The following is a 25673-nucleotide window of genomic DNA, read 5'->3' as shown; positions in this document are numbered from 1 at the left end:
TTTTAATTAAAAAAACTCTAGGGAGCTGGGCACAGTGGCTCATGCCTGCAGTCCAGCACTTTGGGAGGCCGAGGTGGGTGGATCATCTGAGGTCGGGAGTATGAGACCAGCCTGACCAACATGGAGAAACCCCATTTCTACTAAAAATAAAAAATTAGCGGGGTGTGGTAGCGCATACCTGTAATCCCAGCTACTCGGGAGGCTGAGGCAGGAGAATCGTTTGAACCCGGGAGGTGGAGGTTCACGCCTGTAATCCCAGCACTTTGGGAGGCTGAGGCAGGAGGATCTTCTGAGGTCAAGAGATTGAGACCATCCTGGCCAACAAAGTGAAACCCCATCTCTACTAAAAATACAAAAATTAGGTGGGCATGGTGGCACAGGCCTGTAGTCCCAGCTACTCAGGAGGCTGAGGCACAAGAATCACCTGAACCCAGGAGGCGGAGGTTGCAGTGAGCCGAGATCACGCCACTGCACTCCAGCTTGGCAACAGAGCAAGACTCCATCTCAAAAACAAAAACAAAAAAAACACACACATTTTAGGCCAGGCACAGTGGCTCATCCCCTGTAATCCCAGCACTTCGGGAGGCTGAGGCAGGAGGATTGCTTGTGCTCAGGAGTTTGAGACCAGCCTGGACAACTTAGTGAGACCTCGTTTCTACTAAAACTCAAAAAACCACCCCCCCCCCAAAAAAATTAGCTGGGTATGGTGGCATGTGCCTGTAAGTCTCAGCTACGTAGGAGGCTGAGGTTAGCGAATCACTTGAGCCCAGGAGGTTGAGCTGCAGTGAGCCATTATGGCACCACTGCATTCCAGTGTGGGCGACAGAGCAAGACGCTCTCTAAAAATAATTTATGTTATAAAATATGAGTAGGGAGAAGAAATAATGCTTTTATTTATCAAAAAGAAAAAAGTAGGCCAGGTGCACAGGCTCACGCTTGTAATCCCAGCACTTTGAAAGTAGAGGTGGGTGGATCACCTGAGGTCAGGAATTCAAGACCAGCCTAGCCAACATGGAGAAACCCTGTCTCTACTAAAAATACAAAATTAGCTGGGCGTGGTGGCACATGCCTGTAATCCCAGTTACTTGGGAGGCTGAGGCAGGAGAATCGCTTGAACCTAGGAGGCAGAGGCTGTAGTGAGCTGAGAACACGCCATTGCACTCCAGCCTAGGCAACAAGAGAGAAACTGTCTCAAAAAAATAAAAATAAATAATAAATAAAGTCCTCTCTGACTTTGTGCTGTAGAGATGAAGAATCATTACATGTTTCATTTAGTAAGTAAGCATGAACATTGTTTTTCACATGGTACAACATGGCCACCTCTTGGCCTTACAGGGAAAACAGCATTACAGGTTTTCGGGAAAACCAATGAAGCTTTCTTTTCATCATTACCAGAATGTTAGCAATCATTCCCCCCCACCCCTCAAATTTAATGCAAGGACTCAAGCGCAGACACCAAAGCTGGCCACTCTGTGACTGTCACTATAAGCCGCTATTTAGCCTTCCATTCACTCTCAAGTGGACTTGACATGAAGGGACAGAAGAACCCTTTCCCCTCTCTGCAGGACAGAGGGCAAGAGATGTAGGGAAAAGAAAGATCAGACTGTTACTGTGTCTATGTAGAAAAGGAAGACATAAGAAACTCCATTTTGATCTGCACTAAGAAAAATTGTTTTGCCTTGAGATGCTGTTAATCTGCAACTTTAGCCCCAACCCTGTACTCACAGAAACGTGCTGTATGGAATCAAGGTTTAAGGGATTTAGGGCTGTGCAGGATGTGCCTTGTTAACAGTATGTTTACAGGCAGTATGCTTGGTAAAAGTCATCGCCGTTCTCCATTCTCGATTAACCAGGGGCACAATGCACAGCGGAAAGCTGCAGGGACCCCTGCCCAAGAAAGCCTGGGTATTGTCCAGGTATTTTCCCCCACTGAGACAGCCAGAGATAGGACCTTGTGGGAATGGAAAGACCTGACCGTCCCCTAACCCGACACCCGTAAAGGGTCTGTGCTGAGGAGGATTAGTAAAAGAGGAAGGCCTCCGTCTCCTGCATGCCCCTGGGAACAGAATGTCTCGGTGTAAAACCCGATCATATGTTTGTTCTATTCTGAGACAGGAGAAAACCGCCCTGTGGCTGGAGGCGAGATATGCTGGCGGCAATACTGTCCTGTTACCCTTTACTACACTGAGATGTTTGGGTGGAGAGAAGCATAAATCTGGCCTACATGCACATCCAAGGCACAGTACTTTCCCTTGAACTTATTTGTGACACAGATTCCTTTGCTCACATGTTTTCCTGCTGACCTTCTCCCCACTATCACTCTGTCCTCCTGCTGCATTCCCCTTGCCGAGACAGTGAAAATAATAAAAAATACTGAGGGAACTCAGAGACCGGTGCGGGTGTGGGTCCTCTGTATGCTGAGCGCTCGTCCCCTGGGCCCATTGTTCTTTCTCTGTACTTTGTGTGTGTCTTATTTCTTTTCTGTCTCTCGTCCCACCTGACTAGAAATACCTACGGGTATGGAGGGGCTGGCTCCGTTCAAAGAGGTGGCTGGGACTACCCTCACCCACTCCCTTGAAATCAGTGCTTCCGTAAGCCTTGTGTTTACCTTACGTGCTTTGCCCGGTGTGTTGGGAGCCAGTCCTCGTCGCTTGCTCGGTGTTCGAGGAGCGCTGCCATAGAGCATCTCTGTCTCTGTCTGTTTTTTGTTCTTGAGTTGCTGCGTGAAAGTCAGAAGCAACAGTGATACATCTTAGGAAGAGAGCAGGTCTGGGATGGCAACAGAAGCAGGACCATGTCTCCGCCCATGTCTCCGCAGCTAGAGCTAAAAAGAGCTGCCACAGGCTCCCTATTCAACAAACCCTGGTCCCTGGCAGAGACTCTGGGCTGCTCAGATTACCATCTTCCTCTTATCCCAATTTGTGTTCACGTTCACACTTACTCTTTCCTGCTTGGCTCTCTCTTTCTCCAATCGATGCATCTCCCATTGTTCTGCCACATACTCCATGAATTTCTGCCCATTCACCATAAATGCCTTTGAATGTTCCTGTTCCCACAGTTCAATTCGTGCCTTCAACTCTTCTTCCAGCTGAGACCAGAAATAAGGACATGTTAATTACTTCAACTCTTTAGTGTAAAGCCCAAATGAAATGATTTCTCTAGAGAGTGACTCCTCCTCCCCAGAGCATCACTAGCCTCATCTCAGGTAGCTGGGCCCACATAGGTACAGGTCAGAGTGACCAGAAATCAAAGCCTGGGGACATTTCATTCACACAACATACAAGAGTGGAAAATGGCAAGAACCAAAGTTTGACCACTAAGGTTTTGGCGCCTGAAGTTGGAGGCAGCACAGTAAAGATCAGCAATATGAAATAGGCAGTGAACATTAGAAGCAGGACTCTGAAATCAGACATAATGGGGTTCAATCTGGAATCACCGTCTTTACTGGCTGTGAAGCAGTGAGCAAATTTATGTAACTTTTTTTTTTTTTTTTTTTTTTTGGGACAGTCTGCTGCCTAGGCTGGAGTGCAGTGGCACGATCTCGGCTGACTGCAACCTCCACCTCTCGGTTCAAGCGATTCTTGTGCCTCAGCCTCCTGAGTAGCTGGGATTAATAGGCATACACCACACCTGGTTAATTTTTGTATTTTTAGTAGAGATGGGGTTTCGTCATGTTGGTCAGGCTGGTCTCGAACTGCTGGCCTCCCAAAGCCCTGGGATTACAGGAGTGAGCCACCATGCCTGGCCAGATTTACCTAACTTCTTAGTACCTCAGTTTCCTCATCTGTAAAAATAGAAATAATACCAACCTCATAGGGATGTTGTGAGGAATAGATGAATTACTAAATGAGAGTGTTTTGAAATGATATCCCTGACTTAACTCAAAAAAATGGTGGTATTATCAAAGTGGAAAATGGTAATGAAGCCCACAGGACTCTCTCTCTCAAAGGCTTTCCTTATGTAACTGGCTGAATTGTGTTTCTCCCCAAATTCAAATGTTGAAGCCTTAACCCCCAGTACCTCAGATTGTGACTGTATTTGGAGACAACATCATTAAAAAGAGAATTAAGGCCAAGTGTGCTGGCTCATTCCTATAATCCTAGCATTCCTGAGGCCGAGATGGGAGGATTGCTTGAGGCCAGGAGTCCAAGACCAGCCTGGTCAACATAGCAAGACCCCATCTCTTGAAGAAACAAAAAAAGAATTCAGTTAAAATGAGGTCATTAGGTGGGCCCTAATCTCATATGACTGGGAGTAATTAGGCCACACATATCGCGGGAAAACCATGTGAAGACACGGAGAAGACGATGACCATTTACAAAGCCAAGGAGAGAGGCCTCAGAAGAAACCAACTCTGCCAATGACATGTTGTCATCAGATTTGCAGTTTCTAGAGTTGTGAGAAAATAAGTTGCTGTTGTCAAAGCTGCCCAGTACGTAGTGTTTTCTGTTTTTTTTTTTTTTTTGAGACGGAGTCTCTCACTCTGTTGCCCAGGTTGGAGTGCAGTGGCGTGGTCTTGGCTCACTGCAATCTCTGCCTCCCGGGTTCAAGCGATTCTCTGCTTCAGCCTGCTGAGTAGCTGGGATTACAGGTGCCCGCCACCATGCCTGGCTAATTTTTGTATTTTTAGTAGAGACCAGGCTGGTCTTGAACTCCTGACCTCGTGATCCGCCAGCCTCCCAAAGTGCTGGGATTACAGGCGTGAGCCACCACACCCGGCCTGTAGTGCTTTATTATGGCAGTCCTAGCAAACGAATACGCCTTGATACACAGTTGCGTATACTGAATATATAACTTATTATCTCTGCCTAAGCTTTGAAGAAAATCATTTTGGGGCTAAACAATAGAAAGAAAAAGACATACAAATAGTGAGGTATCTTTGTAACCAAGCACCAAAAACCCTTAGCAATAATATTACCTTAGGAAGCATTTTCTGGAGCTTGGCTCGTTGTTTTTCTTCTTTTAGAAGATTTCCTCCTCGGTTTGTAAATCGATTTGGATCTGAAGCTTTCCTCTGTGAAAAGTACATTTTAATTAGTAGAAAGCCTGGCACCATGAGACCAATAACTTCTGTTAAGAGTCTTTGTTCTTGCTGGGCACAGTGGCTCACGCCTATAATCCCAGCACTTTGGGAGGCCGAGGCGGGCGGAACACCTGAGGTCGACAGTTCGAGACCAGCCTGGCCAACATGGTGAAACCCCATCTCTACTAAGAGTAAAAAAATTAGTGGGCCTGGTAGCAGTCACCTGTAGTCCCAGCTACTCGGGAGACTGAGGCAGGAGAATCACTTGAACCCGGGTGGCGTGCAGTGAGCCGAGATCACGCCACTACCCTCCAGCCTGAGCAACGAGTGAGACTCAAAAAAATAAATAAATAAATAAAAATAAATAGTTAAAGCTTCTCATCCTTTTTAACTTTTTATTAACTTTTCTGTTTTTTACTGTCGTCTTCTCTCTAGTCAAGTAATGCAGTGGGACAGGAACAAATCTGTAACTGGCTGTGATCACTGAGTTATCAACGTCACTACTCTTGGACCAGCATGTGTTTTCTTTTAGAACATATATAGTCTATCAGAACAGTAATGCAAGTATATAGCTTGTAATTATAAATTAGGTATGTATACTCAAAAATAGGGGCACATAAGCAGAAAAATTTAGAAGACATTCTTGAAAATTAAATTGTTTCCCTTCCATACTGCTTGATTGGTGATAGCCAATCGTTACTAGACAGGATGGTAATTCATTTCTTGTTTTCTTCTTAAATACTGGCATGTCAACAAAGGTTGCTGCCTTAGCTCCTTATTTATGGTTTTTTTTTTTTGAGATGGAGTCCTGCTTTGTCACCCAGGGTGGAGTGCAGTGCCTTGATCTGGACTCACTGCAAGCTCCCCGGCTCCTGGGTTCATGACATTCTTCTCCCACAGCCTCCCAAGTAGCTGGGACTACAAGCGCCCACCACCATGCCTGGCTAATTTTTTTGTATTTTTTTATTACAGACAGGGTTTCACCATGTTAGCCAGGATGAACTTGATATCCTGACCTGTGATCCGCCTGCCTCGGCCTCCCAAAGTGCTGGGATTACAGGCATGAGCCACCGTGCCCGGCCTCCTTATTTATGTTTACTCTTCTTTTTGTTGTAACCAGAAGTAAAGAATAACTGAGGACAAAGACATCTGTTCTTAAACAGCTGTAAGATATCCCATAGTTCTCTCCACTTCTGAGTTCTAGTTTGCCGCCTGTAAACTTGAAGGAGTTGAATTCAGATTCTCTGAAGGCCCTGTGAGCTCTAACAGGGCCAGCATGAATCCAAGAACAAGGTGTCCCTCAATCTGTGCCCTACACGCCTCACTTGCCTCACCATAGTCCCTGAGCTCTAAAATGCTCTGAAGGAACCCATCCGTGCTGCCTATCAGAAGGAAAGGAATCAATACCCATGCAATTTTCTAAGTAAATAGCAAAAGCTGGAATGGTAGAATATGTTAGTTGCCTGCCCCAACATCCATTCTTCTCTCCTTCCTTAGTAACAGAACCAGAATTTACCTGGGGCAGCAATTCACCCAGCCTCACCAGCAGCTGACAGCATGTGAGCCACGGTGCTGTGAAGAGAGCCAGGAAGAGCTCTTGAAGGAGTGAGGGGCAATGCCTTCTTTGTTCCTCCTCCACCACACTGTCTGAAATGTGCCATCAGGGGCCAGGCGCAGTGGCTCACGCCTGTGATCCCAGCACTCTAAGAGGCCGAGATGGACGGATCACCTGAAGTCAGGAATTTGAGACCAGCCTGGCCAACATGGTGAAACCCTGTCTCTACTAAAAATACAAAATTAGCTGGGCATGGTGGCACATGCCTGTAATCCCAGCTACTGGGGAGGCTGAGGTAGAAGAATTGCTTCAACCCATGAAGTGGAGGTTGTGGTGAGCCAAGATCGCGCCATTGCACTCCAGCCTGGGTGACCAGCAAATCTCCACCTCCAAAAAAAAAAAAAAAAAAAAAAAAAAAAAAAAAAAAAGTGCCATCAGGGTGGAAGCTCTAGTAGCAGCCATCCTGGCCCTGAGAATAAGGTCCACCCTTAGTGGTGGGGGAGCGTCCTGGGCCGGAGAAGCCTGGGGCCCTGCTCACTGTGCAGATCTGCTATGCCTGCCCCATACTGCCCACCTCTGAACCTCATTCATGCAGGAAATGCCAACCTTATTTAAGCCATTAATTTTGGGCTTTCCTCTTACAAGACCCTGCAGATAAGCTTACCAAATAGAGGGGTCAGCAGAAATTTAGAGAGACTTAAAGATGGGGTATCAAAAGCCTGGCAAAGAACAAAGCTAACTGGACTGATTCCGTACATGGCATGGTTTCTTAACAAAAACACAAAAACTAGGGCAATACCTCAAACTCTAAGAAAAGCCTCCAGGTTTCTTCCCACTTCTGGACACCTTCGAAGAGTTCCTTGTGAACTTCATAGTAGTTTTTTAACTGCACAATCTCAGCATCATGGAGCTGGAGCAGATTTTCTGTGTAGTCCTCTGCAAAATATAGGCCCAGTAGTTTAAAACAATTCCTCTAGTGTTTAGTATCCAATTTTACAAATCATCCATTCCCTAAAATGGAAATAGATTCTTTCCTTATAGTAAACTGATACAGGAAGAGGCATGTGTGTGTGTGTAATAGATACATAGTGGTTAATAAAAACCAGGTTTGTCACAATCGGCCTGAGGGACTAGGGCCTAAGAGACTAGGATAGAGACTAAAATAATGTTGTCAAAAATCTGCATCATCTCTTGCCTTGTCTTCGGTTTCTTTCATATTCTTCTTTTCTGTCTTGCCCAGCCAGTAGAGGGGTGGATCACAGAAAATGTGCAAAAACATCTGTTGAATTTAGTTGGGATAGCTTCATCTTTATATTCAGTTCAGTTCAGACTAGAAATCCACTGGGCTCCAGGAGTCAAGCTCCTTTTGGCCCAAACATAGGCTCTGGCATTTACCACTGTATGTCTCTGGGTTAAGTTACTCAGTATTTATGTGCTTTAGTATCCTTAGCTCTTGACATGAGGATTCTGTGAAATAATATTAAGGGTTTGACACTGCACCTGCAAAAAGTAAGCACCTGATAAAAACTTAAGCTTCACAGCTAGAAGCTACAGTAACATATTGCTTCAGAAAGCAAGAAACGAGTATTTCCCAATAATATTTGCAAATACTTTTTCATACAGGAATGGCAATTATGCTAAATGTCTTGAAAAGGTGGCTTTATCTGTTCAGAAGAGGAAATACTTCCTGTTGAATGTCTGGATGTCTTAAAAACTAGTGAGCAGGCCACAGGAAGACCACACTTTTGACTGGGTGTGGTGGCCCAACACTTTGGGAGGCCGAGGTAGGAGGACTGTTTGAGCCTAGGAATTTGAGACCAGGTTGGGCAACAGAGTAAGACTTGTCTCCAAACAAACAAACAAACCAAAGACCTCACTCCTGTACTAACCAGCATAGAAAGGGGCAAAAGCTTGTCTCTGCTCCTGGCTATAAAAGCACTGGTCCCAGTACTGAACCAGCTCCACTCGAATTGCCTCAATCACTTTCTTCATGTTTTGCATTTTCAGTTCTTCCAACCGATCCACTTCTAATTGCAGCTGAAAGAAAGAAACTTGTTAAAGGTGGCTGTCATACTTTTATATTCACTAAAGTTTGCAAAAGTTCCCTCCCTTTTAAGTAAAATTATAATGCAAAGCCACAAAGGTGTTATAAATCAATATTTTTTTTTTTTTTGAGACACAGCCTCACTCTCTCGCCCAGACTGGAATGCAGTGGCACGACCTTGGCTCACTACACCCCTCCGCCTCCCAGGCTCAAGCGATTCTCCTGTCTCAGCCTCCCAAGTAGCTGGGATTACAGGCATGTGCCACTACCGCCTGGCTAATTTTTGTATTTTTAGTAGATACAGGGTTTCGCCATGTTGTCCAGGCTGGTCTCGAACTCCTGATCTCAAATGATTCACCCACCTCAGCCTCCCAAAGTGCTGGGATTAGAGGCATGAACCACTGCGCCAGGCCAAATCAACAGTCTTTATGACTAACACAGAATTGCTAAGAGAAGACTCTGACCCAGTACCCATTGAGTTTCTTACCGCTTTCCGGACCTTGGCCTTTGACCCAGACATAATGGTGGCCACAGCTTCTCTTTCTTCTTCAGGTATTTGCAACCTGTCCCAGAGCTCTCGGATTTGAGCACGCAGCCCCTCACACACTGCTTCATTTTGTGATTTCCGCATTTCCAGCTACAGCACAGAAAGCCAGTGTCACTCACAGCAAAGCAGCAGCACAGAGGCTAGCCCTCTGGCCTCCCGCAAAGAAACGTCTGGACCCACGGGTAGAGGAGGCACTTTCATGAGACCTCAAAGTAGCATGTTTTCATGCCTCCTAAACACAAGCTGTAAGGCTGTCAGGATCTCGGACTCCAAGAATTAGCATTCAAATTTAGAACTGAAAACAATTTTAATTAAACACTAATCTAATTCAAATGACTAATGTTATTTCATCTATAATTTCATTTTCTTGGAGCTACATATAAAGCTTTTTTAACTAGTAAACAAAAATCAAGGTTGTATATCATATATTACTATCCTTATCTTCCCTCATTCTCTCATCTTACATTGTCTCCTTATTTAAGACTGAAGAAACAGCTGTCAGTTTTTTTCAAACTACATACTATGGAGATCCTAGGGCACAATTTGAGAAGACAGTACCTGCCGTAGCAACTTTTGTAGTGTTGCAATATTCTCCAAAGACAAACAAAAGGCATCTTCGTCTTCACACACCACATCTCTTTCAAAGCTTGTGTCTGGGGTGTGGTCTAATTCTTCCATACACAGTATGATCTGTCTCTTTATACTGACAAACTCCTCACGCCTAGAAGCCTTTAAAACAAAGCAATTACAAGATACCTAGAGGAAAACCAAAGTGGTTTTTAGGAAGTACAAATGTAGGCAGTGTACCTTTGTTTCCCTCAAAGTTGTCACATGTTGCCTGAACTGGTTCAGCTCCTCTAAGCTGGGCACTGAGGCACTGTCAATATCGTAGCGGGGCATACAAAGAATTTCACACAGTTCTTGATCTTGCTCTTGAAGTAGCTTCAGTTCCTGTTTTCTCTCCTTTTTCTGTTTTCGCATCAATTCCACCTGGGTGCGCAAATCTTTTTCTAGTTGCAAGATGGTTGTCTCTCCTTCTTCCTGAATAAGACAATGTACCACTGTTACAAGATTCCAAGTGAATTCCTTCAAAGGAAGAGAAGGATAACATAAGAAGGCTTGGATGACAGACTTTAAGTTAAACTTACAAGTAAGTCAACTCATGGTCAACAGAATATGGCATAAAGAGGGTTTCCAAAGGAAGGTCCCAGTGAGGAAAGGTGAATAGGGTACTTTTTCCTCCAATTTTAAAACTTGTGGTAGAATACATGTAACATAGGCCGGGCGCCGTGGCTCAAGCCTATAATCCCAGCACTTTGGGAGGCCGAGACGGGCGGATCACCAGGTCAGGAGATTGAGACCATCCTGGCTAACACGGTGAAACCCCATCTCTAATTAAAAAAAATACAAAAAACTAGCCGGGCGAGGTGGCAGGCGCCTGTAGTCCCAGCTACTTGGGAGGCTGAGGCAGGAGAATGGCGTGAACCAGGGAGGCAGAGCTTGCAGTGAGCCCAGATAGCGCCACTGCACTCCAGCCTGGGCGACAGAGCGAGACTCCGTCTCGAAAAAAAAAAAGAATACATATAACATAAAATTTATCATCTTAACCATTAAGTGTACAGTTCAGTGGTATTAAGTACAGTCATACTGCTGTGCAATCATGACTATCACCTCCAAAACTCATTTCCTCTTGCAAAAGTGAAACTTCATACTCAAACAATAAGTCCCCATTTTTTTCCTTTCTCCAAGCCTGACAACCACCATTCTACCTTTTCTCTCTATGATTAGACTACTCCAGGCACTAGGCACTTTTATAAAAAGTGTAAGTTGGCAGCCAGGCACGGTGGCTGACACCTATAATCCCAGCACTTTGGGAGGCACGCTGGCTCACACCTATAATCCCAGCATTTTGGGATTACGAGGTCAGCAGTTGGAGATCAGCCTGGCCAACATGGTGAAACCCCCTCTTTACTAAAAATAGAAAAATTAGCCAGGCATGGTGACGGGCACCTGTAATCCCAGCTACTTGGGAGGCTAAGGCAGGAGAATCGCTTGAACCCGGGAGGCGGAGGTTGCAGTGAGCCGAGACTGCACCGTTGCACTCCAGCCTGGGCAACACAGCGAGACTCTGTCTCTAAATAAATAAATAAATAAATGCGTAAATTGGCTGGAAAGCTTCCTTTGGGTTAGCTGTAGGGTGGCATGCCTAGCTCATATCTAAATACTCACCCTGCTAATCCTATGAACATCGTCTCACCTTACCAACAAAAACCCTTCTGGTAGTCCCTGCTCTGCTCCTAATTGGTTAACAAGAAAAAAAAAGTGGCATTTTTTATAGGACATAAAAATTTTTCCTATATGTCCTATAAATTTACACAATTTCATTTAACATTGTGAACTAGGAATATCAGGCAACTTAAGGGAGATATATCATCGTACACCTCACTTCTCGCCCAATTTCACATTGAATGTGAAAAAAGAGAAACTATGTCCAAAATCAATTATATTTATGAAATTTATGTTGACTCCAGGAAGCTCCACTTCATGTTCTCTTCTGCCTGATTGCTCTTGGCTACCAGGTATGAATTATCCTTTGCCCTTTAAAGGTGGTCTCCCTCCTAAGCTAACTCCAAATAGATACCCAGGCAGGTCTTCCTGTAACAGGAAGAGGGACCTGAGAACCTTATGGATGTACTCATTACCTTACCAAGCTCCACATCTGTCTGAATTTTTATGATCCTGGCACTGTTTTTACTGGTTCTAAGCAGAGATTTTTCAGGACCCCATCTGTTATTCATTTCATCCTTTCTGGTGTCCTCACTCAAGTCCCTGACTTGCAGTGGACCACAATATAACCACTTCTCAGCTCCATACCCAGATGGATGTCATGGCATGCTCTGAACTGGACTATGCACTCCCAATATTCCAGCTTTTGAGACATTTCTTCTGAAGTAGCTATTTTGGCTGGTTCAGTGGTATGCAGCTTCTGGGTATGATAAAACCCACAAAGATTTGTTTTTTTCGTAGTATTCCTTTTTATCATTACTTTGTTCCTGTTTTCATTTTCTTTCAGAGAAAGAACAGTGCAGCACCATCTATGCCTACCTTTTTCTCAGAGTTTATTAAAAAAAATTAATATTCCCTACAAAGCAAAACTATGGTAAACAGCAGCTTCTTTTTGATCATCTATTAGTTGTTTCACCTCTTACCAGGGCAACTCTCTACAGAGGTGAGAATTACTCTGCTGGGCCTAATTACGCCCAGCATGTTTTCCCCACTTCTCATGTCTAGCTCCATCCCTATGAGGAAGCCTTCCATCTGCAGGCCCAAGTCAACGCTACTTCCTAAATCTCAGGCCTCAGACAGATCCCCAGAGACCCTGTGGGCTGCCACGGACCTGAAATGGCTCAACACGTAACTCGCTGCACAGCGTGCTCAGCTCTTTTTGACAGATGGATATGCTTTTGATGAGTCTTTCCTTCAGGCTTTCCTCTTCAGCAATCATCATATCCAGGAGTTCCTACAAGAGGGAAAACAGTCCGTAAGTTTGGGGCAATGGAGAAAAAAGCCTCCCAACACCAATACCAAACTCCTCAAATTTCTTTTTTCTTTTTTTTTTTGAGACGGAGTCTCACTCTGTTGCCCAGGCTGAAGTGCAATGGCACGTTCTCGGCTCACTGCAACCTCCACCTCCTAGGTTCAATAGATTCTCCTGTCTCAGCCTGCCGAGTAGCTGGGATTACAGGTGCTCACCACCATGCCTGGCTAATTTTTGTATTTTTAGTAGACATGGAGTTTCACCATGTTGATCAGGCTGGTCTTGAACTCCTGACCTCAAGCAATCCACATGCCTTGGCCTCCCAAAGTGCTGGGATTACAGGCGTGAGGCACCGCTCCCAGCCTCCTCAAATTTCAAGAAGGGACTTCAAAACCAAACCAAACCAAACAGGAAGAGCCTGTGCTATCCCAATGCCGATGATCACATGTCCCTTCTGCATGCTATCTCGGGTGAGACACCAACATCCTTACCCAGGTCCAATGCAGAGACCAGTACTATTCAACCCACCTTGATATGCTTCTTTACCACCTCAGTTCTTTGTAACCGCTGGTCCTCTGGAATCCCAATTAGCTCCCATATTTCTCGAAGGTGATTTAGGGCTTTCTGCAGACATACTATGGACTCCTCCGCCAGCACCTCACTGAAAACCAAAACCTAAGACCTGTTAGTTACATCAGTCACAGCCTCCGGACTAAAAGCACTATTTTCAAGAACTAAAAAGACTGACTTCTCCGTGGCCTCGAGAAAAAAACAAATTGAAAACAGGCATTCAGCTTAATTCACCTTTAACCACTCCCCATCCCTTTTCCTACCAAATACCACTAGCAATGCAAGATTTCATATCATATTACATCATGGAAGCTCAACCTTCTGGACTTTCAACAATGATCTACCTATGGAAGTATAATACAGAATTATAAATACTTTTACTAAAGAAAAATCAGACAAAAATGTTGGTAAAATAAACTAACACAAGAACTTGCTGGTAAGAAACTCCTACAAAAATATCTGGCAACTTATTACTATTTTTGGGGGTTTTTTTGTATTTTTCTTTTTTGACACAGCGTCTTGCTCTGTCGCCTAGGCTGGAGTGCAGTGGTGCGATTTTGGCTTACTGCAACTTCCACCTTTTGCGTTCAAATGATTCTCCTGACTTAGCCCCCGAATAGGTGGGACTACAGGCACGCGCTACCACGCCCAACTAATTTTTGTATTTTTAGTAGAGATGGGGTTTTGCCATGTTGGCCAGGCGGGTCTCGAATTCCCAGCCTCAAGTGATCCTCCCTCCTCAGCCTCCCAAAGTGCTAGGATTACATATGTGAGCCACCGTGCCTGGCCTTTTTATTTTATTTATTTTTTCGTTCTTCTTCTTCTTTTTTTTTTTTTTTGAGACAGAGTGTCACTCTGTTGCCCTGGCTGGAGTGCAGTGGCATGATCTCAGCTCACTGCAACCTCCACCTGGCAGGTTCAAGTGATTCTCCTGCTTCAGCCTACCAAGTAGCTCAGATCACAGGCATGCGCCACCACGCCCAGCTAATTTTTGTATTTTTACAAAAACACAAAAACCCACTCGCCTTGGCCTCCCAAAGTGCTGGGATTACAGGCAAGAGCCACTGCGCCCAGCCTAGTATTCTTAAATTACAACTAGCAGCTCAAAGAATGGCTAAAGTTAAAAAGCCGTTGAGATGGGGTTTTACCATGTTGGCCATGCTGGTCTCGAACTCCTGACCCCAAGTGATCCACCTGCCTCGGCCTCCCAAAGTGCTGGGATTACAGGCATGAGCCACCTCGCCCAGCCCATTCTTCTTAAATTACAACTAGCAGCTCAAAGAATGGCTAAAGTTAAAAAGACAACATTAAGTGTTGGTAAGTATATAGAAAAGTGAGAACTTTCATATGCTGATGGCATAGTGTAAATTGGTACAACTATTTTAAAAACTGTTGGCAGTCTATCTACTAAAGCTGAACTCAGCAGTTCTACCTCTACATACATACCTAGCAGAAATGAACACATACCTTCACCAAAGACACATATGAGAATGGTTAGAGAAGCACTACTCATAATATTATGGAAACAGAAACAGCCTAGATGTCTATCAACAGAACGAATAGTACATTCCTACCGTGCAATAATACAGCAATGAAAATGAACAAACTGGCTGGGTGCTGTGGCTCACACCTATAATTCCAGCACTCTGGGAGGCCAAGGGGAACGGATCACTTGAGGTTAGGAGTTTGAGACCAGCCTGGCCAACATGGGGAAACCCCATCTCTACTAAAAACACAAAAAAGTAGCTGGGTGTGGTGGTGCGCCTGTAATCCCAGCTACTGGGGAGGCTGAAGCAGGAGAATCACTTGAACCCAGGAAGTGGGGTTTGCAGTGAGCCGAGGTTGCAGTGAGCAAAGACCGTACCGCTGAACTCCAGCTTGGGCAACAGAGCGAAACTGTCTCAAAAAAGGAAATGAACACACTACACATGACATGGAAAGCCATTATTATTTTTCTATTTTATTTATTTATTTTTAAATTTTACCTTTTTGGGGTGATGAAATAGTTCTAGATCTTGATGGTGATTATATAACAGTATACAATTGAAACTACCTGTAAAGTGAGTCCGTTTTACTGTGTATGAATTATACCTCAAATCTTTTCATTTTTTTAATGAAGTCAAACAACTTAAAAAAAAGTTGTAAGGGGAAGAGGAAGAAAAAAAAAACACTTTAGGTTGAGCAAAAGCCACCAGATACGCAAGTGTGTATCACTATGTGATTCCATTGACATAAAGTTCAAAAACAGGCAAAACTGGTCAGGCGTGGTAGTTCACGCCTATATTCCTAGGACCTTGCAAGGCCGAGGCAGGAGGATTGGTTGAGCCCAGGAGTTTGAGATCATCCTGGGCAACAGTGAGACTCTGTGTCTATAAAAAAAAAAAAAAAATTAGCTGGGAGCAGTGGCATATGCCTATAGTCCCAGCTACTCAGGAGGCTGAGGTGGGAGGATTGCTTGAGCATGGGAGGATGAGGCTGCAGTGAGCTGTGATCACTGCACTCCAGCCCGAGCAACAAAGCAACATCCTATCTCAAAAATGAAAACAAACAAAAAATCAGGCCAAACTAATCTATGCTTTCAGAAGTCAGGATAGTGGCTCTTTTGGCTCAGAGGAGGCAGTGACTGGTAGAGGACTTCTGGGTTGCTGCTTACACAGGTGCATCAACTGTGAAAAATTCACTGAGTTTACACTTGATTTCTGTATGTTTCTGAATGTATGTTATTCTTCAATTACCAAAAGCTTATTTTAACAAAAAATTATTTATCTAAAATACAAATTTAACTGGCTTCTGTATCTTTTAAGAAAAGTTTACTTTAAAAATTAGAACCATTAGTCTGATTTACAGAACATTTAAAGAATAGAAATTTTTCTCCCTTTTCTTAGATATAACAGGACAACTAAGACTGCCCTGGCACCAGAGAAACTGCAATCTAGATGTTCTCTGCTTCCAGTCAGCTGAGAAGCCTGCAGCAAATCACTTAAACACTTAGCTGTTTGTGTGCCGTCCACACCCAATTGGAGCTAGAGACTTTCATTAGCCCCTTTCTGTCTCAGAGCTTTCGGTGGTTCTACAAGTCACCAGCCTAGATCTCTAACAATGTGTCTCTCCAAAGCTATTAATACGTTCACATCCAAAATATCTCCAGCCACGGAATCCCAGTTTAGAGGTTGCCTGTTCTTGTTGAAGAAACATTTCTACACAAGTACCTGTTGCCTATACCAGATGGCCATACCAAGACCCAAATACTGACAAATGTTTAAAAGAATTTACTGTACTCCCTTCACTTTAGAAATGTTAACGGTTCAAGTCCAACAGAAAAAGAAAAAAAGAAATGTTAACAGTAAGGCATTTACTTAACATAATCTCAACTAAAGTCCAACTAAAGAGCTTCCCCAGGCAAACACTCCTTTTGCACTTCATTTTGAAGACACAAGAATGCACAAGTAAAAATCCTAATATTAGCATTTTGTTAAAAATAACTTTTAAGATCCAATCTGTGGCCAATATTCGATCTGGATGCAAAACCCTGGCTTCCAGACAGGCCAGCCGGGGGCACTGTTCTGAAGGTCATTACTTAAGTATACCAGTCTCCTCAATCTGACAGCCCTACCCCTGCCCAGCCAATCTCCACAGAACAGCTAGCTAGTTGTTCATAACAACAAATCCCATCAGCTCCCTGCTTAACTACTCCCCTTCAAAGGTCCCATTGCCCTCAGTAAATAGTTCAACCACCTTCCGTGGAAAGGCCTTCTAAACCTCTCTCCGAGTTTGCTAATCTCTGCCACTTGTCACTCCCCAAGTTTCCAGCCAACTGAACTTCCTGGGCATTCCCTGAACAGTGCCCCTCCATAAACCACATGCAGCCCTCATTTTCTGATGCCACCGTGCTTTGTATGTTCAGTTCCTTCTATCTGCCACCACCTTCTCTGGAGACCTGTGGACTTGTCACTCACTTGCCATTTCCCCCCCAGGCCCCTAGTAGACCATAAACTCAAGGGCAAGGACCACCACGTCTTATTCATCTTCATTTTACCACACCCTAACGCATAGTAGTTGTTCAATAGATGTAAAATGAATGGCCCTGAATTCCCGCCAAAGGGTCCTATGCTCCTAACCTACCTAACATAATAGAGGTATTATGTATTCTAGGATCCTGATGAAGGTTTACAAGCAGGGCTGCCTATCTCTGTAACATATCTACAAGGTAAAGTGATCATTTTCCTGAATAAAAAAATCTAGCACAATAGGCAGAGAATCTGAATAGACATTTCTCCAAAGAAGATATACAAATGGCCAATAAGCACATGAAAAGATGCTCAATGTTAGTCATTAGGGAAATGCAAATCAAAACCACTTCACAGCCAACAGGATGGCTATAATAAAAAAATATATATATAGCAACAAGTATTGGTGAGAATCTAGAGAAACTAGAACCCTCAAACACTGCTCGTGGGAATGCAAGACAGTGCAGCCTCTTTGGAAAACAGTCTGGTAGTTCCTCAGTTGTTTTTTTGTTTTTTGAGACAGGGCCTCACTGTCACCTGGGCTGGAGTGCAGTGGTGTGATCATAGCTCACTGCAGCTTCAAGGTCCCTGGTTCAAGCAATTCTCCCGCCTTAGTCTCCCAAGTAGCTGGGACCACAGACGTGCTATCATGGTTGGCTAATTTTCGTTTTTTTTTTTTTTTTTTTTTTTTTTTTAAAGATTTGCCATGTTGCTCAGGCTGGTCTTGAACTTCTGGGCCCAAGCAATCCTCCCACATTAGCCTCCCAAAGTGTTGGGATTACAGACATGAGCCATTGCACCCAGCCCCTCAGTTTAATGGAGTTCATACAACCCAGCAATTTTATTACTGGGTATTTATCAAAAATAAATGAAAACACATTTATACGAAAACTACACAAATGTTTATAGCAGCATTACTTACAATAGCCAAAAAGTCAAAACAAAACAAAACAAAAGGCCATCAATTTATGATTGGGTAAATAAAATGTAGTATATAGCCATACAATGGAATATTATTTGGCAATAAACCTTGAAAATATTATGCCAAGTCAAAGAAGCAAGTCACAAAAGACCACAACAGCTATGGTTCCGTTTATATGATATATCCAGAATAGGTAAAAAGTAGATTTGGGGTTTGTATGTTTTTTTTGAGACATCTTTCACCTAGGCTGGAGTGCAGTAACATGATCATGGCTCACTGCAGCCTCAACCTTCTAGGCTCAGGTGATTCTCCCACCTCAGCTTCCAGAGTAGCTGGGACTGCAGATGTGAGCCACCACACCCAGCTAACTTAAACAAAAAAAAATTTCTTTTAGGCCAGGCACGGTGGCTCACGCCTGTAATCCCAGCACTTTGGGAGGCCAAGACCGGTGGATCACGAAGTCAGGAGTTTGACACCAGCCTGGCCAATATGGTGAAACCCCATCTCTACTAAAAATACAAAAATTAGCTGGGTGTGGTGGTGGGCACCTGTAATCCCAGCTACTCGGGAGGCTGAGGCAGGAGAATCGCTTGAATCCAGGGGGCAGAGGTTGCAGTGAGCCGAGATCGCGTCACTGTACTCCAGCCTGGGTGACACACTGAGACTCCATCTCAAAAAAAAAAAAAAAAAAAGATTTTTTTTTTGTAGAGGCAGAGTCTCCCAAGCTGTTCTTGAACTCCTGGGCTCAAGTAGTCCTCCCACCTTGGGCTCCCAAAGTGCTGCAATTATAGGTGTGTACCACCTTGCCTAGCCAAAAAGTAGATTTGTAGTTGGGGGTGGGGAGAATTTGGACCATGGAGTGAAAGGGGATTGACCGCTAATGGGATTTTAAAGGGGTGATAAAAATGTTCTAAAATTGATTGCAGTGATGATTGCACAACTCTGAATATTCTGAAAATCACTGAATTATACACTTTAAGTACATTGTATGGTATGTGGATTATATCTCAAAGCTGTTATTAAAAACATCTCCGCACATAATCTGAAATTTTTTTGATTTGTGACTTAATTGAAAAACTTACAGATTTTTACTATGGCTGGGCGTGGTGGTTCACGTTGTGTAATCCCAGCACTTTGGGAGGCCAAGGCAGGCTGATCACCTGAGATCAGGAGATAGAGATCAGCCTGGCCAACATGTGAAACCCCATCTCTACTAAAAACATAAAAATTAGCCGGGCATTGTGGTGGGTGCCTGTAATCTCAGATACTCAGGAGGCTGAGGCAGGAGAATCACTTGAACCCAGTGAACCCAGGAGGCAGAGGTTGCAGTAAGCTGAGATCGTGCCATTGCACTCCAGCCTGGGCGACAGAGCAAGACTGTCTTAAAAAAAAAAGAAAGAAAGAAAGAAAGAAAACTTTACTAATATATAACACATTTTATTTGGCCTGTTGGAAATGGGTGTTTGGAATTACCAAACACCCATTATTATTATTCTAGTTAGAGACAGTTCCTGTAAGAGGATCATTTTCAAAGAATTAAAAACTAACATTTCTCACTCTTCCTAACATTCAAATTGTACTGAACTTAATTTTTTTTTTAAACTTAAATCTTGTATCATCCTTGACACTTCTTTCTTATATTCCCGCCATTAGCATTATCTACACAAGACAGGCAGAATCTCATTCCTCCTGACCGCTGCTGCTACCACTACCACCCCCACCCTTGTCCAGGTCACCACCACTAACTTTTTGCCGTATGGCAATGGCTTCTTAACTGGTCTCCCTACTTCAATGCTGGCCTCCTTAAATCTATTGTCAACACAGGAGCCCCAAGTCCTAATCTTCTACTCAGAACCCTCCAATGACTTGCCATCTCACTCCAAGGAAAAGCCTCTGCCTTTGCAAAGCCCTATGAAGGCCCATTCCATCTGAAAGCCATTTCTTTTGACCTCAGTGCTCATTCTATTCCTGTCACACAGACCTCCTTGCTCTTTCTGGAACATACCAGGCACTATCCCCGCTTAGGGCACTTGGATATGCGGATTACCTAGATCTCTTTTCCCCCATGCTGCATGGCTTCACCCTTTTCCTCCTTAGGTCTTTGCTCAGAGATCACCTTCTCAGGGAGGCCTTTCCTGACCCATCTCTTTAAAACCACAACCCCACTTCCTACACCTTCAGTACTTCTTATCCCCTTTCTCTGCTTGATTTCTCTACATAGCACTTATCACCATTTAAGATTAACTTATTTATTACACTCCTCTTTTGCTATTAGAATACAAACTCTGTGAGGACAGGGATGTCACTTTTGCTCACTGCTATATCCCCACCACTTGGAATGGTTCCTTGTATATAACATTCAAGAAGTATTTTTCTTTTCTTTTTTAGTATAGATTATTATTATTTTTTAGAGACAGGGTCTTGCTATGTTGCCCCAGGCTGGTCTTGAACTCCTGGGCCCAAGTCATCCTCCCACCTTGGCCTCCCAAAGTGCTGGGATTACAGGTGTGAGCCACTGTGCCAGGCCCAAGAAGTCTTTTTGAATGAATAATGTGACATTTCAAAAAAGTTGTATGTTCTTAAGATGCTTCAGAGCAATCATTATGAACAATTATCATGATACACTGAAATACTACCTGGCTAAAAATTGTTACAGGTAATCCCCTAAAAGGAGCAAGTCTGAGATTTTTTTTAGACTCACTGAAAAACTCAGAGTGCATACAAAGACTACCACTCAAGGACACAAAGGTTGTAGAATGAGTCAGTTTTTCCAGTCTTGAACATAAATCACTGGACTGGAAGAAATCTCAAAGTGGTCCTCTAAATTATTTCCTACCTTCAGGCAGCCTTCACTGATCCACTGCCCTATTTTTTCTTAGCACTCCAGAGAAGGAGCTTTGTTGATCTCCTGTGCAACCTGTTTCAGGGACCAATAACCATAATTAATTCTGGCCAGAGTTTTGTTTGAGCCTCAGAGGTCAAAGCTGCAGTGAGCAATCTCGCCACTGCACTCCAGCCTGGGTGACAGAGTGAGACCCTGTCTCAAAAAAAAAAAAAAAAAAAAAAGTCTAATTATATCCATTAGCCTGGAACCAACACTAAAGGGTAATTTTTTCTCCTGCTTCATTCAATCCCTTGATAGAGGAGATGCCTAAATAATTCATAAACTGTTAATGGACTTTTTTTTTTGAGACAGTCTCACTCTGCCACCCAGGCTGGAATGCAGTGTCGAGATGTCGGCTCATGCAACCTCTGCCTCCCAGGCTCAAGCGATTCTCCTGCCTCAGCCTCCTGAGAAGCTGGGGCTACAAGCGCACCACCACGCCCGGCTAATTTTTGTATTTTCAGTTAAGATGGGGTTTCACCATGTTGGCACTCAATTCTCATTCTGAGGGCAAGCATTTGAAAAAGACAGATCAGAATCAGTGATCATGAAATGAAGAATCTTACAAAGCCTTAGAACAATCAGTTCCACCAAAAACTACAAATTAACGCTGTATCATCACAATAATTCATCTACAACTTTCAGAAATTAAAGTTAATATTTGGAAGGCACAAGGCTGGTAAGTGTCAGTGTCACTGGTCCGGATTTCAAGTCGGTCAGTCCCTCCCCAACACTGCCTAGGAAGTTATTAAAACGACCGGAAAAGAATTCCATAATCCGTTTCTTAACTTGCAAAGAAACAAAGCTATCTTTCCAGTTCAAACAAAACGTTAACACCGCTGGCCAGATATAAAGAAAAACAACGGGCCGGGCGCGGTGGCTCACGCCTGTAATCCCAACACTTTGGGAGGCCGAGGTGGCAGGATCACCTGAAGCCAGGAGTTCGAGACCAGCCTGGCCAACATAGGGAGACCGCGTTTCCACAAAAACAAAGAATAAAACAAAACAACGATAAATAAACTTAACAGCTTTAAAGAGAAGCCAGGACCACAGAAGGTTTACGAGTCATCTGCGCCAAGAAGCGGCACCTGAGACGCCGAGGGCGGGGAGGGTGGAGTCCGAGCGCCAGCGCTGACCGCCTGGGTGGAGGCCGACCCGGGCCCCCGGCCTCGCCCGCCCTGCCGCGTCCGGGCACCGGCGCTCGGCTCCCACCCGGGCGTCTGAGCCTGCGGACACCCGCGGCCGCCGGGGGGCAGCGCGTCAGGTCTCACCTCCGTCGCGGCCCTCGCACTGGCTCGCCGCCTCCAGACCCTGCCCCTTCGCGCCCCCGGCCTCACTCAGCGCCGACTGCTGTGACGCCCTAGTCCCGGGACCCCGCACGGGCCCCGCACCCCTGAACCCCTGAACCCGAGACGGGCGTCGCTCTCTCCCGCGTCCCCTCGATTTCCCCGCAACCCGCACCTTCTCCTCATGGCAGACGCTCCAAGCAGCCGTCAGTCCAGGTCTAGACCTACTCAACACGGCCACGAGAGCAACAACCACCCGCAAACACCGGCGATCTCACCCCGGGTAGCCGCTCCGTGAGCCGTTGAGCCCCGCAAAATTTCAAACCGCGCCACGGGGCGAAGCCTCGCTGCGATTGGCGTCGCGTCCCGTCGCTCCACGAAAATCCCCGCCCCTCGGGTTGCAGCTCGCGGGTGCGCAGTCGGGGCGGGGACTCGTGAGACGGGCCCGGGAAGCGCTGGAGCGGGGCGGGAGATGACGTCACTGTCTGTGAGTGGGCGGGCGTGGTCTGCACCTCCCACTTCCCTCGATTGGCGGCAGCCTCAAGGGACTCCCCTCCCGAGTCGGCAACGTCATCGGAGCACCGCCCCGCCCCGCCCCGCCCCGGCGCAGTTTGTATTCGAAGTGCGCGGGCGGGGAAGGAGTTGAGAGCACCGCGGCTTCCCGGCTTCCCTGAGTCCCGGCTGCCGGGACCGGGAGCGGGGAGGAATAGGAAAGTTAGAGCCTAGTTTCCCTTGCTCATCCAAGAAGCGAACCTTGGAACCGATCTTTGGTGGGACTTCTCCCCAGATGTAGGAAGCCGTACACTAAGGGGAAGGGAAGGAACATTGAGCCCTGCTTATGGGCCTGGAACCTTTCAACGCTAGTTATCCCATTTAACCTCCACAATCCTGGATGGCAAGTATTGTTACCATTGCAGAGGAAACTCAAAAAGATTTGAATGATTTGCCCAACTCACCTGATTGGTGAATAAATGCAGATCACCTAGGTGTGGTTTTCTTTCAAATTAGTTTCTAAATTGTTACATTAAAAATTTAAAACTCAAAATAAACATCAAAGTACTTTTGTAGCCTCCTTTCCTCGATGAACATGTTACATCCCTAAATGCTTATATATCACATTTTTTTCCCCAGTGATTCATGGTGGCATAATATCCTGGTGTGTAGCTATCTCGCCCATTCTGCTATTGATATTTAGATAATTTAAAATATAAGGCTGGACTGAATATCTTCATACATAAATCTTTGCATCCTGCATTTTCGTATGGCTGATTCCTAGAGGTGTAATTACTGAATGCTCCCTTTATTAATTTGCCTTCTGCACAAAGCCTCACCGGAAAAGTACCCTCCTTTTGTTACCCTCAGCAGGGCTGAATTCTATCATACTTTTAAACATCTTTGCTCATTTTGTAGGTAAAATAATAATACTGGCATTTCCTTGTTTGGCACTTGATTATAACTGAAATTGCACATTTTTCATGTTTACTGGCCAACTGTAACTTACGTTCATATGCCTTTTCCCTAAAGGTAAAGGATGCTTGTTTGCTTCACCTTCAGAACCATATTTTTCTTATTTTCAGAAAAACTTCATTGCTGCTTTCAATGTTCTTCTTTTTATTTTTTTTAATTGCGATGGAGTCTTGCTCTGTCACCCAGGCTGAAGTGCAGTGGCCCAATCTCGGCTCATTGCACGTCCGCCACCCGGTTCTTGTGCCTCAGCTTCCCAAGTAGCTGGGACTACAGGCATGCACCACCATGCCTGGATAATTTTTTTGTATTTTCAGTAGAGATGGGGTTTTGCCATGTTGGCCAGGCTGGTCTTGAACTCCTGACCTCAGGTGATCCGCCGGCCTCGGCCTCCCAGTGTTGGGATTACAGGCGTGAGCCACCGCGCCTGGCTTCAATGTTCTTTTTAACCTATCAGCAGCATGCCAGATATTCACAGCACAAACTCAGTGGACGACAGGCACCACTTTTTCAATTTCCTTGCACTCTGTTGATTAACATTGACACCACTAATAGAGTGGATGGCAGCACCACTTTTAAAATTTACTTGCATTCTTTGTTGGTTAAATTAACAGGAGAGCTTTTCAGAAAGCTTCACAAATTTGTGATTTTCATACATGTTCTTAGGGCCAGCATTATTAAGTATCCAGAGATAAGACAATTTTTCTCTCGTCCTTTACACTGAGGTGCTGAGGCTAACAAAGTCACAGAACTGATGCAAAGATATCCATTCAGAGCATAACGCTACATGTAAAACACTGTGTAATATGTGTTTATAATATATGACCTTAGCCTGGGCAGTGTGGCAAAACCCTTTCTCTATAAAAAATACAAAAATTAGCCAGGTGTGGTAGTATGAGCCTCTAGTCCCAGCTACTTGGGAGGCTGAGGTGGGAGGATCACTTGAGCCCAGGAGGTCAAGGCTGCAGTGAGGCATGATCATACCACTGTACTCCAGCCTGGATGACAAAGCAAGACCCTTTCTCAAAAAACAAACAAACAAACAAAACCCCTATTACAGGGTCATATATTTCTACTTCATGGAAGGGCAATGTTTTGTCACTGTTTAATCTTTTTCTGATGCCACCTATTCTTTCTGTGAACAACAGCCCTGTTGGCAGTGTCTTTGGTCTTGCACACTAGCTTGAAATAACACTCAAAATTCTAGCTAGATGCTTGAGGAATGCCTTTTCCTTGGAATGTATTCTTATACAGAATTATCATTATTTTTATTTACTTATTTATTTATTGAGACAGAGTCTTGCTCTTTTGCCCAGGCTGGAGTCCAGTGGCACGATCTCGGCTCACTGCAACCTCTGCCTCCTGGGTTCAAGTGATTCTCCCGCCTCAGCCTCCCGGGTAGCTGGGACTACAGGTGCGCACCTCCACAGCTGGCTAATTTTTATATTTTAGTAGAGACAGAGTTTCACCATGTTGGCCAGGCTGGTCTTGAACTCCTGACCTCAAGTGATCTGCCTGCCTCGGCCTCCCAAAGTGCTAGGATTACAGGTGTGAGCCACTGCGCTGGGCCCAGAATGATCCTTATTCTGTAGGAAGAATACTTTTGATGATCCAGTAACTCAGGTTTTGATTTTTTTCTTCCTCTTAGTAAGTGGCAGCACTGTGGAATGGGGAACAGATGGGAAGATGAGCAGCTGGGAGGGACACTCTTACAAAAACCCAGGCAAGAGACAATAAAGACCTCTATCATAGGGATGGTGAGGAGAAGATGAACTAGAGGCATTTAGAAATAAGAACCATTGGGAGGCCGAGGCGGGTGGATCACGAGGTCAG

General features: G+C 44.7%; 1 protein-coding gene and 1 long non-coding RNA gene across 4 annotated transcripts in view; one reads left to right on the top strand and one right to left on the bottom strand.

The window, feature by feature from the left end:
- The window catches only part of LOC105538480, a 22388-nt gene extending 5240 nt beyond the window's left edge, over positions 1–17148 (top strand). The window contains exons 2-4 of the long non-coding RNA XR_001005910.1: positions 10184–10319; positions 12243–12329; positions 16163–17148. This is a non-coding gene — a long non-coding RNA (uncharacterized LOC105538480). The remainder of the gene's footprint in view (positions 1–10183; positions 10320–12242; positions 12330–16162) is intronic.
- PRC1 (protein regulator of cytokinesis 1) overlaps positions 1–22797 on the bottom strand; it is a 28366-nt gene extending 5569 nt beyond the window's left edge. For 2 of the 3 annotated variants that reach the window (XM_011978354.1, XM_011978355.1), the window contains exons 1-11: positions 22552–22797; positions 13236–13368; positions 12567–12689; positions 9977–10210; positions 9728–9898; positions 9110–9259; positions 8468–8615; positions 7378–7514; positions 4919–5014; positions 2942–3088; positions 2609–2719 (exon numbers count right to left, since the gene is read on the bottom strand). In XM_011978354.1, coding sequence (XP_011833744.1) covers positions 2609–2719; positions 2942–3088; positions 4919–5014; positions 7378–7514; positions 8468–8615; positions 9110–9259; positions 9728–9898; positions 9977–10210; positions 12567–12689; positions 13236–13368; positions 22552–22562 — 1461 coding nt within the window. In that variant the 5' untranslated portion in view covers positions 22563–22797. The remainder of the gene's footprint in view (positions 1–2608; positions 2720–2941; positions 3089–4918; positions 5015–7377; positions 7515–8467; positions 8616–9109; positions 9260–9727; positions 9899–9976; positions 10211–12566; positions 12690–13235; positions 13369–22551) is intronic. The other variant, XM_011978356.1, reaches the window with a different exon arrangement.
- Between the last annotated feature and the right edge of the window lie 2876 nt (positions 22798–25673).

The sequence above is a fragment of the Mandrillus leucophaeus genome, unplaced genomic scaffold (assembly GCF_000951045.1).
Source record: "Mandrillus leucophaeus isolate KB7577 unplaced genomic scaffold, Mleu.le_1.0 Scaffold193, whole genome shotgun sequence".
Taxonomy (NCBI): domain Eukaryota; kingdom Metazoa; phylum Chordata; class Mammalia; order Primates; family Cercopithecidae; genus Mandrillus; species Mandrillus leucophaeus.
Note: the sequence above shows the minus strand (reverse complement) of the source record. Positions and strands in the feature narration are given on the sequence as shown.